Below are 11,690 nucleotides of genomic sequence, written 5' to 3'. Positions count from 1 at the left end.
ATCTTTATTATCTCAAATAATAACCAAATGAACCAGAGGCATTGTAACACTAATTGCAATTTATTGAACAGTATCAAGAAAAACATAAGCAGTGTATAATTTTCATACAAAAATGAGGGGTAGATGGGGGGTAGAAGGATCATCGGTGTGGGGTTTTAGTCCATTCTAGCCTTCAGGGTTCGTGTGGTTATCTTGTCCTTCTCACTGTAGAAAAAAAAAAAGTCAATCAAATCCAGCCACTGGGTACAGACACCACCAAAAAATAACAACTAGACACATTTTAACCAGGGCCATGTTTGTCCATCTATCTGGAGATATGGAGGGTAAGGAATGCAAGAGGGGTTCTTCTACTCAATTATATTTCTATATTGAATCCCATCTGATATGCAAAACCCAAAGATTTATATTTGGCCTAGAGCAGTGCTATTAATCTCTCAATGTTCTGTAATGTACACAAGACAAAGTTCCAGCTCATCTTTGACTAAGTTTAGCAAGTATTTAATCCAAAAATTTTTTAAGACTGTACTTACATGACTTGCACAACAACACCCATGCCTGACACAGCATCTCTGTCCACTGCATTCAGCATAGCTTGGGAGATGGTCTCAAATAGGTCCTCTGGTTCCTGCAGATGTCAATCAAACCATTGTATATACAGACTGTCAGAGATAACCAACAGTCATAATAAACAGAAAAAGTTTGCACACCCCTGCCTTCACCAGCATAAAAAAATCTAAATTAGAGTCAGGCTTAAAATTACAAAGTAACTTGACCATCCATAAACAGCTGACCGAAAGATGATCAGAAGTCCCTAAGAATCCCAGAGTTCCATCAATGGATATACAGGCAACTCTCACCACAATCAATGTTTTACATTGTATGAGTTCACTGTCAGAAAAAAGCTACACAAACCTGGCCTATGTGGAAAGGTCAGAAAGCTCAGGGTAAAGACCATAACTACTGAATGAAATTACTTTACGCAGATGAAAGACAGAGTTGGTCTGCTGCAATGCCAGACGCCATGTTTTGCGGAAACAAAACACTGCCTTTGAACAGAAGACCATCATACCAAATGTAGATCATGAAGGCAGTGATGTTATGGTTTGCAGCTTCTTTACTGCCTCAGGGCCAACATGCAATCATTTTATCAACCATGAAATACAGATACCAAAATTCTCAATGAGAATGTGAGGCCATTTGTGAAAAAGCTGAAGCTGAGCCGAACATGGCTATTGCCACAAAACAATAATCCAAAACACACAACAGTATGGTACAAAAAGAAGAAATGGAGGGATATTGAATAGCCAAGCCCAGATCTCAATCCTACTGAAATGGTGTGGGGGGGAATTGAAGCAGACCATGGATGCAAGAAAGCCCTAGAACATGGCACAGTTGAAGCAGTACTATAAAGAAGTGTGGGCAAAAAACAGACAGTTACGAGAAACAGCTTCATCAAATGGGAATTATGAAAAATATCAACAATTTGTCTAAATTCATGAATCATTTGAAGTAACTGTTGGACTGTTTCTCTGTGCATGCAATGTTCACACGGAGAGCAGTGTCAAGGTAGTGCAAATGCAGCGTCATTAAGTTGCATTGATAAATTGTAAATATTCACTTATTCCCCTTTGAGTAAGTTCAGCCTACAGTGACCAGCAACTGAAGCTAAAGGTGTACTTATTTTTTCTGCACTATGAAATTGAATCTCTTTTTTATAAATATATATTGTGATTTCAAAATACGTGTCATTTGTGAAATTAGGTTAACTATCTGTCAACAGTGTTGAAGTGAAGATAACCAATCCATACATACAAAAAGTAATACTTTCCAGGGAGTGAGTGTACTTCCACAACTGTATTTTCACAATGCCATATGAACTAATAACGTACCATATCAGGCTCCCAGAGAGATTCACACATGCCATACATCTGTTCAGAGCAAGTGCCGCTAACGACGAAGTCCTCTGTCACCATGGGGCAGCCAATCAGGTCTAGAGAGCAGATGAATGGCTCAAATGTCTTGGGGTCCAGTCCAGCGATCACAGGCTCAATGTAGTATGGCCCGAACCTGAGACAACAGTTTGATTTGTTATATGGTCATTCACTAACGTCTCCAAGCTGAAAATGTAGACTTGCAGATTATCATTACATCAGCAAACGTACCTCCTCTCATAGAGCAAGTTGGAGACCATGCTCATGAAGGTCTTGGGCTTGATCTGACGACCCTCCTTCAACTCGTACAGGTTTAGTCGGAACTTGAGCCTCTGGGACCTGATAAAGCAGTGTAAAACGAATCAACTATAAAGCCAAAATATTGCACAGGCCTTAAAATTACTTTGGAGAGAAGATAGCTTTCTTTGCAACTAAGGAATTGTTTATTTTTTTGTAATGGGATATTTACTTGTTGACACCATTAGTTGTGCATCATAAGATCATACAAAATATAAACTTACTAAAAAGTATCAGAACTCAGCAAAAACACATTTCTTGTGAACAAAGGCATGTGTATAATCGCTAGATTTTTTACATATAACTGATATTTTCTACATACCAAAATTGTTAAATCTGTTTATTGCCAGGTAGTTGCACTAAAATTACTGCAAGTTCTTATAGTACAGACTCAGTGCTGCCGCCATTGTTGGGAAAGAATGCATTTGAGTGTGACAGCGGAGCTAAAAACTTTTTTAACACGTTTGTTAAGTTTGGACATATTTAAACCTTCAGATAGTAAGTTGAGTCCATAGAGATTATATACATGCCTTTGTTTTAGGCGAGCATGGATACTTTTAGATAGGTCCCTTTTTTGTCTCTAGGTAACAATGCCAACTAATGGCATATTGAAAAGTAAATATCCAATAACAAATAAGTAACAAATCCTTGGTTGCAAATGAAGCTAGACATAGAAGAGGTCGATGGAGCAAAGCACTCTTACACTGTCTGTACGTCAGTGGCCAGGCCAGCCAGGCCAATGTAGAGTCTGTCTCCCATAGGGAAGATCTTCTGGAAGTCTGTGGTGACCATCTGAGCCTGTACACCGAATCTTCGATCTGCTGCAATGGCTACACACTGCTTCCCCTTCATAGCCATGACAGCACCACCGTTATAGGACATAATAGACTGGAAATGAAGTAGAAAAACATAAAAAGAGAGAATGACGGTTAGTAGCAATCATGATTTGGCCAATTTCTAAACCCAAATCATTGTACATAGCTACCTTCTGAGTTAATGTATACTATTCGAATGATCTGAACTGATCTGATCTGAATTATTAGCATAACTAGGTTGTAGTTATTAGAAACACAAAATGTATAAACTTCAGACAAACACGGGATGTTGCTCGCCTCCGACTGCCAAACTAATGTTGTACTAGATAGTATTCCCTATAAAGATTACCTGTTAACGCTGATATTAGCTAGTAGTGCCTAATTACAGCCTTATTGTCGTACAGTAATTGTATTTGCAAAGTGACTTCGTTTTTACATTTATGTTGCCGGTGGATGTTTGCTAGCTAGATATCTTTACATGGCTAAATGCTAGGTACCAGCACAGTCCTAGGTAATGTCTGTACTAGCGAGATGCTAGTGCTAGCGAGCTAGCTAGCTGAGCTAGTTCTACAAATCGGTCTGCACTATAGGAAAAAGGAGTACAAGCTATTATCGTAAATTCGTATCGGCATAAACGTACCATTTTGAATAAATTGCGGTGTCTTCCTCAACGTCTTTGAAATATATTGTAAATGTACACTATTTTGAATGAGTGCGGTAACAACCCCACTGTGACTCGCAGTGACTACACGATTTCGAACAACCAGGAACCTAGCGAACGTGCTGTGTGAAACGTCATTGAATACTACACGGCAATTGGCTCTGTAAACCATTTCGGGTAGTAACCGGTAGTAACATGTAAACGGATTGTCTACATTTTACCTAGATTGGTTGAAGCGTGCAAAAGCGAAAGAGGAATTGAGAAAAATGTAAACTATGACAGAAAACACTATTATGTATCTGTTATTATGTATCTCATTTTAGTTAAGAGATACATTGAAAAAGTATGGGCCATTCAACAGAATGCAAAAACAGAATGGCTTGGCAAGATGTGCGTCAGAGAATGCCTGTCTTTATCTTTATCTTTTGGCTCACTGGATGGTACAACTCTCGCCTCGATTCTAGGCTTCACTTTCCCTACAGTGCTGTAGAGTTATTGCGACAAGATAAGGTTATAATAATGATTAAATGCTATAAATCCCTGAGAAAACTTTCTGGTGACAGCTGGTTTGTTGAAACACATTTTTCTGCTTCTGTCAAACCTATAATAAAACCCTTACCTATCCCATATGTTATTGCATTACTTCAAACTTCAAAGGGAGAAATGCAGAAGCATTACCTAGTTGAAACACACCAGGCAATGCTTCTGAGTGGAAGGGATGTTTAAGAAATACAACATAGGACATGTTTAAATCTGGCTTGGAAGCCATCATTAACTTACTGCTGGACCTCTTAGTCATTGCTATCCAGTCAAAAAGCATTAGCAGTGTTTTGGAGGAAATGTTACAATAACAACTTTAACAACATCGCCCAGCAGGGAAAGTACACAAATGGGTTGAAAAGCAGAAGATCTGGGGCCGAGCCAAGGGTATATAACTTAATAGGAAAGGCTTCCGATGGGCTTAAGCCCTCTTTGGCCTTAAAAGTAATGTTTGTAGAGCAAGGCAAGAGCGGGTACTCAATGTGTTGTGTCAAAAAAAAAATATTGAAAGGGAACAGTCAAAATATGAATGAACAGTGAAACAGAAGAAGCCTTTATGGTGGCAGCAGCTATGAACTGTTCGTGTGTGTGTTGGTTAGAATGAAAATATTAAACAAACGTTGGAAATAGGCTACTACAACATTGCTAAAGTAAGCTAATATTTAGTTGAAAACAACATTGCTATCGTCAAGATATTATGAAATATACTTAGACCAATGGCCTTATTTTAATTAGCAAGCAAATTTCGTCATGAATAATTAGTTTCAAGGTTTATATGTCAAATGCACCGAACTACACAGCGTCATCCTGCACAATTAAATTCTTGACATGGCACCCGAGGACTATAGTAAGAATTAAGAAGACAAATACATAAGCAACAAAATGAAAAAAAATAGCCAAAAAAAACAATTATAAAGCAATAATACATAACACTGTACATTTGCAGCAGATTAAAAAGAGTACTGTACACTAGCAGCAATCTGGGTAGTATTACTGAACATTACAGATATGGCAAGTATGGCAATAATATATGAATGTAATTTGGTAGAATTATTTTATAGTATAGAATAGTATAGATACATATGAATGTAATAAGCTTATGAATGGGCGCATAGCACAACACAAATAGGTAGTGAGAATTAAATAAGAAAATAAATACTACAAACAGCAAAAAAGGTGAACAATAATATAATTAACACCGTGCACTAGCAGCAGTTTAGAAGAGTACTGTAAACTAGCAGAAATATTGGTAGAAGTATTGAATATTATAAATATGGCAATAATATGCATAACACTGTAAACTAACAGTTTGAGAAAGCGTGGGGGGGTGTATATGCTTATGAATGGTACATGCAAAGGAATATTCTAATGTCCATTAAGTGTATCTGAAAGGACATCTGAGCATCTGAAACATTTGTGTGTGATCAGTATTGCTGGTTGAGGAGCCTTATGGCCTGAGGTGAAAACATGTGCGTCTGGAAATGCTTGCCCCGATGCTCCGGTAGAGTTGACCAGACAGCAGTGTGAACAGACCATAGCCTGGGTGGCTCAATCTTTGATGATATTCTGTGCTCTCCTACAGCATCGTGTGTGGTAGATGCCTTGTGTGGAGGGGAGATGGCAGCTGCTGACACACTCCACAGACTTTACCACCCCCTGCAGGGACTTGCGGTCCTCAGCGAAGCAGCTGCCGTACCAGGCAGTAACGCAGCCAGAGAGGATACTTTCAATGGGGCACCTGTAGAAGTTGGTGGGTTTTTACAGACATGCCACATTTCTTGTCGTTTTCAGGCAGTTTTCATTGGCGAGTTCGCTTGTCTGGACCAGGTGAGGTCATCCTTGATGAACACACTGAGAATTCAGAGACTCTGCACTTTAGCTCCATCGATGTGTATGGGGGCATGCTTCCTATAATGCTTGCTCAACCAGGAGGTATTTGCCAGCGCAAATACACGAGCCTGCATAATAACCTTTGTAAAATTGAAACAAGTTCCAAAACAAATTTCATTGGCTGTAACAGCCTTCCATACTGGCAGAAATACATTCTAAAATAATTATATTTTCTGATGCATGTCAATGATGGTGAGTACATTTTTACTAAGGCAATCTTCATGAATTTCAAGAAATATCGTTTTCTGAAGGTTGTGAAACCCAACTCTGGAAAAGCATTAGAAACTATTTGTTTTATTTAAGATATACAATTTACAAAAGAGTTGTGTGTGTGTGTGTTTGATGAGTAGTTACTGTAATTCTAACCTTTACAGCGAATACAACATATTTTCCAACAATATATAATAAATCTAGCATTGTTCGTTTCATAAAAAGAGTATGGCTTGCTGTTAAATGGCTCAAGTTGGTTCTGCCATATAGAGGACATTGGATCCATTGGACTGCAGAGGTATAGTGCCTCGCCAGAGTCTGCAGTGTGTTCATGTTATACGTCATTGGCTGACCTGGCAACCTTTGCACATATTTCCATCTGGTAGCTGGTGTGATTTAACCCTCTTCTCAATCCACCCATTCCAGTTCTCATCTCCTCATAAAATTACTTTCCAGGGAAGCAGGAGTCCTCTGTATGGAGTGGATGTTCCTCTTGACTCGGTCCTCCAAAGAAGAAGTGGAAGCACTCTCCAATTTCATTTTGCTGCAGGGGGAAAAACAAACAATTTTAAAAGATTGGACACATCAGCTAATGTTAAGCATGCATTTTGGTCACTTGTGTGTGAGACCGACACTTACTGGATGAAGCCAGCGTTGGGATCATGCTTGCCAACTTTCTCTTTCTCCTTCTCCTTCTCATCCAGTTGTTTGTATCTCTGAACATTGTTTTCTCGCTCGTCGTCTCTCTGTTTGGCAAACTCCATCATCTCTCGCCTCTTCTTCTCCAGCTCTTCATCGGAGAGACGTCTGCCAGAGAACACACCGACAACGTTAGGGACTATAAAAAAACGGTGTGGTGGTCTGGTTTAGTCCACTCGTTAGGACATACAACTGATCCTGAGCATTCTTACTTGGTGGTACTGCTCTGACGCCTTTGGTAGCGACCTTTCTGTGGGCTGGGGGCCTTGGGGCGCTGGAACTGTGGAACTCTGAACGTGTCTGTCCGGTGGGATGAGTGGTCGTCCGATTTGTGATGGCCATTTCTGTCAGTCCTCTCAGCCGATCGGGAGCGGCTCCTCTCCTGAGAACGGCGCCTAGATTGGTTGGCAGGCTCTGCAAAATGATGATGCCTACCAACTGGAAACTGAGAAGCGAGAACAGGAAATGTTAATATTTAAATAGCTTGGAGATTGAACAGAGAGAGTTAGGGACAGTCATTTGTGGTGTCAATGTGTACAGGTTTGAGTGGTATTGACCTGCAGTCCATAGCCAGCTGGGACACTGCGTTGGTGGGAATGTGAGTGGGTTGTTTCTTTGGATTCCTCGTAAGAATGGTGCCTATGCAAAGGGATATCACATAGTTAAACTATCAAACCAACATATATGTCCCATCAACAACAAAAGTTGGAAACTGGATTTTTGGTAGACCATGACAAAACAAAGTAAGTATGGAAGATCAAAACAGTTACTAACTGAAAATTATTAGATCCTATTTCAAGGTCTGAGAAACCTATATTACAGTATGGTTTCAGGCATACCTGTGTTTTCTGTCTTCTTCCTCAGAACTTGAGCTCCTTCTCTTATGCTTCTTGTCTTTTTTCTCTTTCCTCCTCTCTTTGTCCTCCTTCTTGTCCTTCTTGTCCTTCTTCCTCTTCTTTTTCTTGTCTTTCTTTTCAAGATTCTGACGCAGCTAAAAAAATAAATAAGTAGAAAACTGCCTTTAAGAAACAAGTGAAAGAGGCTGAAAAGTATTTCATTCCAACTTGAATGGACAGAAACGTACCATTTCCTTGATCTTCTTCATTTTCACTGGATTTGTTAATACCTCCCTTTTCTTCTCCTCCTCTCGCTTCCTAAAATACATTAAAGGGAAACAAAATCATTCACCTGAAATCTCTGATCTGAGAAGTCCCACCTAGCACACTAACAACTGATTTAGAAGTCAAAAGTAACAATTTATTCTTGCCTATTAAAACAGACAGTGCATTGAATCCCCCTCCCCAAATAACCTGTTGCAAACCTGAACATAAATTCCATTTATAATTTCCCCTTTAGACAAGGTATGGTCAGTTTATAAGAACACTATTTTTTTGAAGAACCTTGGGCATTTGAGGGATGACCATGTGACGGTTGTTCCCCTTTAAGAAATGTCCCATTATAATATGTTTTGTATTCAAGACATAATAAAATGGTAGATCAGACTAACCGAATTTCAAACAGTGGGTCCTCTCTGATCTTGGCAGCCACGTCAAGTGTAGACGCAGGTGTGGAAGGGTTGAAGATGGACCCAGGAAGGAGGCCTGTCTGGGTGGATGGGCCAGCTTCTGGTTCCTCATACTGTTGGGTAATCTGCTTGTCAATGGGGCGTCCCAGGAGATACTCATCACGGGACACTTGACCACCTGGCCCCTGGTACATCCAGTCTAAGCGGTCATCTTTTTTCCTGGAGTAGTCTAGTGTTAGTGACAACATCCAAGGAGAGCAAATCTGTCCATTTGTCTGTGGTAAGGAATACTAAACATAGAAATGTACAAAATAGCACAAACTACTTGGTTTTAAACCAATAGACAGGGTAGTAGTTATCACAACTGTAGCCAAGCCATACTTTAGAGCTCCAGTCTCCTGTGCGAATCTGGTTATATCTTCTCGAGCTCGTTCTTCTTTCAGCTCCTTCTGAAGCTCCTCGATCTTTTTCCTCTCAGCCTCGTGTTTCTGTTCTGCCTTCCATACCCGCTCAATGTTTTTCATAGTCTGGGGATGCCAGCTCTTCTTCAAGTTCTAATACAAAATTGGACAGGTCAGACATTATTAAATAAAACCAGGAAGATATACAAGCATAGGTTTTGGTGTGGTAGTGATAGCCTTGCGTTACTAGACCATTTATAAACTTAACGTTAGATAAATTAGTAACATTTAAATGACTTCACACAATTTCGAGTGTGTTAAAATAGGCATTTAACAACGTATTCGTAGTTTGTTAACAACAGTAGCTAACAAATTGACTGATGAACCAAATAAATAGATGCAATGTCAGCTAGCTAAAAACAAGCGTTAACTTTGTTAGCTAGCATACTAGTTAATATTATTAGCTCATACTTACGAGGTCACCTCCTCCCATCTTGAAATAGATCGTCAACTGTGTTCAACAGAAAAATAAAATGTGAACACGCTTAACCTCTACCTATGAGTTCGCTGTAGCTAACAAAAACAAGTCTCCTTTATTAGTTAAATAACATCGACATTTACACGCCGATCTAGCAAGCTTGTTTTGTTCTACGTACTGCCTGCGTTTATTGATTCTACTTCCGGTAGAGTAGGACGTTGCAGACATAGACATAATAAAGAGTAGACGCCGCATTGGCTGCTGGGGCGCGAGAAATACGGCCGCCATCTTTGACCGGTCATACTCCTATTTGCGTAGCAGCAGAAGCAACGATGCCAGAGCACTGTGGAGCATACTCCTGCTCATATCGGCGGACCATCGAAAGCAGGGCTCGGGGGATTACTTTTCACAAGTAAGATTTAACATTACCGTATTATTGGTTGTATTTTGTGACTAGAATATTACCAGAGAGTTGAGAAGGAGCAAGGATCTTTGATATTACTGTACTGAAATCGTATCCAGCTAGCTAGGCTATGTTTACTGCCAGCCGGCACCGGTGTTCACCCAGCGAACTGAGACTTGATAAGTCATATTCTATAACACTGACTTTGATTACAACTGACTCAAAAATGCTATTGTAGAAATAAAGCAAATATTACTGGTATAACATTGGCCAGCTAATTATATATTTACATAAATAAAAGACGGCATTATCATTGTTGGGCAGTACTAGCTTAGCTAGTAACTTAGTATTTTGGTGGTAGCTTCACTATTTCCAGAATCAAGTAACTTTTCAGTAGTAGTAACTCCTTTATTTACCAAGTAGCTTGACCATACAAGCTACTTTTCTTGTCATGTGAAATTAGCACAACTTAAAGTAGCTTCCTATGTAATGAACTAGCCTACTGCTGTGTTTGTGTTACCTAGCTTGCTACATTTGACTGGGTGGTAGCTTTTGTGTAGTGAAGCTTTATTCATGACAGAGTAACTAATAGCTTAACTCACTGCAATTTCCAAGTAACTTGCCCAACACTGTGTATTATTCACGTGTAATTCACCCTAACGAAAGTAAGTTACCTCTCATGTCTCATACCCACCCCACCTAAAATAAAGGCAACAGAACATCTGATAGTAGAATGGTTTTCAAACAAGCTTATTATTTAGTTCAGCGGTATGTGCTCACCTACAGGTCCAGCCAAGATCACTTGGAGTTCCTATTTAATTCAATCAGAGCGTCAGGTAGAGTTGGTGTTCTTTTAATTACAATTTTGAAAATATACCTAATGAATATCTTTGTCTTGTGAGTAATGTATGTATTGTGTGCCTGTTTTCCATATAAGGAGGCTGGAATAACAATCCATCGGCACTTCCAGGCCATCTTCCGCCGCCTGATGGTTCAGTGTGGTGTCTCACCTGTGTAAAGCACTATATAAATATAATGTATTATTATTATTATTTTAATAAGGTGCTGAGTGCTGCAGAGAGGGTGATCCGCCAAGCTTCCCCAATGCCAGCTCCTAAGGTGTCGACAGTCACAGACATCGTCCGGGAGGAGATTGGAACGGAGGATGTTTTACTGCTTGGGGAACACATTGAGGAGACTCCGTTTGGCATCGACAACCATCATTCTGACTTGTTGTCATTGGTTGTGTCTGTGTTTCTCAAAATAAGGCTGCACCACATTACCAAACTCACCTCTCTTGAACTGCAGAAAGGGAGCACGAGGAAGAACTGTCCTCTTTCAGGGCTTTTAGAGCGTGTGCATGTGTGTGGTTCCACGACAGTTCAAGACTTTAATCCTAAATTCCAGCATCCAAAAACTAATTCTAAGCTTTATATCTGTACTTTAACCTTACTCATCACACATAGTATCTTTATGTCATATCTGTCATCATTCTGACAAGATTAACACTGAAACTGAAAGCAATGGCTTAAAACTGCCTGAAAACAGTGGTCTGTCACATTCTATGTGAATACTGCTGTAAGTGTTGGTGGGTCTGTAAATACCTCTGTTTGTGTTTCATGAACTCTAGCCTCATGGTGTGTGTCTCCAGGAATCCAAATGTTGGTCACATTTGCCTTACACTGGGTTTGTGAGCTTGTGTATAATTAAATTTATCTTTACATTAAGTCATTGTGTTTGTGATTGTCTTAGCCCTGATCTCTTTCCCTCTGGGTTCTGAAAAGCACTTGTAACTGTGTTTTGAAAATTGCTACATTAATTAAGTTTGCAGACTTTTCAA

The 11,690-nt window shown here is 39.7% G+C and overlaps 2 protein-coding genes across 3 annotated transcripts; both read right to left on the bottom strand.

Annotated features, from left to right (window-relative positions):
* Positions 1-37: 37 nt before the first annotated feature.
* psmb3 (proteasome 20S subunit beta 3) lies at positions 38-3,832 on the bottom strand. The gene is made up of 6 exons (XM_010889152.5): positions 3,684-3,832; positions 2,932-3,116; positions 2,163-2,270; positions 1,890-2,067; positions 531-625; positions 38-204 (listed from the first exon to the last, which is right to left on the bottom strand). The coding sequence occupies exons 1-6, from the start codon at positions 3,684-3,686 to the stop codon at positions 156-158; spliced, it is 618 nt and encodes a 205-aa protein (XP_010887454.1). The 5' UTR covers positions 3,687-3,832; the 3' UTR covers positions 38-155.
* A 2,581-nt stretch (positions 3,833-6,413) lies between these two features.
* cwc25 (CWC25 spliceosome associated protein homolog) lies at positions 6,414-9,641 on the bottom strand. Of its 2 annotated transcripts, XM_010889151.4 has the most exons (9): positions 9,445-9,641; positions 8,950-9,122; positions 8,551-8,787; positions 8,128-8,197; positions 7,883-8,034; positions 7,601-7,682; positions 7,256-7,488; positions 6,984-7,151; positions 6,414-6,888 (listed from the first exon to the last, which is right to left on the bottom strand). In XM_010889151.4, the coding sequence occupies exons 1-9, from the start codon at positions 9,460-9,462 to the stop codon at positions 6,774-6,776; spliced, it is 1,248 nt and encodes a 415-aa protein (XP_010887453.2). In that variant the 5' UTR covers positions 9,463-9,641; the 3' UTR covers positions 6,414-6,773. The 2 variants fall into 2 exon arrangements, with proteins under 2 accessions (XP_010887453.2, XP_019905188.2); XM_020049629.3 differs by lacking the exon at positions 9,445-9,641 and having other exon boundaries at positions 8,551-8,797; positions 8,950-9,025.
* Between the last annotated feature and the right edge of the window lie 2,049 nt (positions 9,642-11,690).

Source organism: Esox lucius, chromosome 9 (assembly GCF_011004845.1).
Source record: "Esox lucius isolate fEsoLuc1 chromosome 9, fEsoLuc1.pri, whole genome shotgun sequence".
NCBI classification, from domain to species: Eukaryota; Metazoa; Chordata; class Actinopteri; order Esociformes; family Esocidae; genus Esox; species Esox lucius.
The sequence above is the reverse complement of the archived record's forward strand: the minus strand, read 5'-3'. Positions and strand labels throughout refer to the sequence as shown.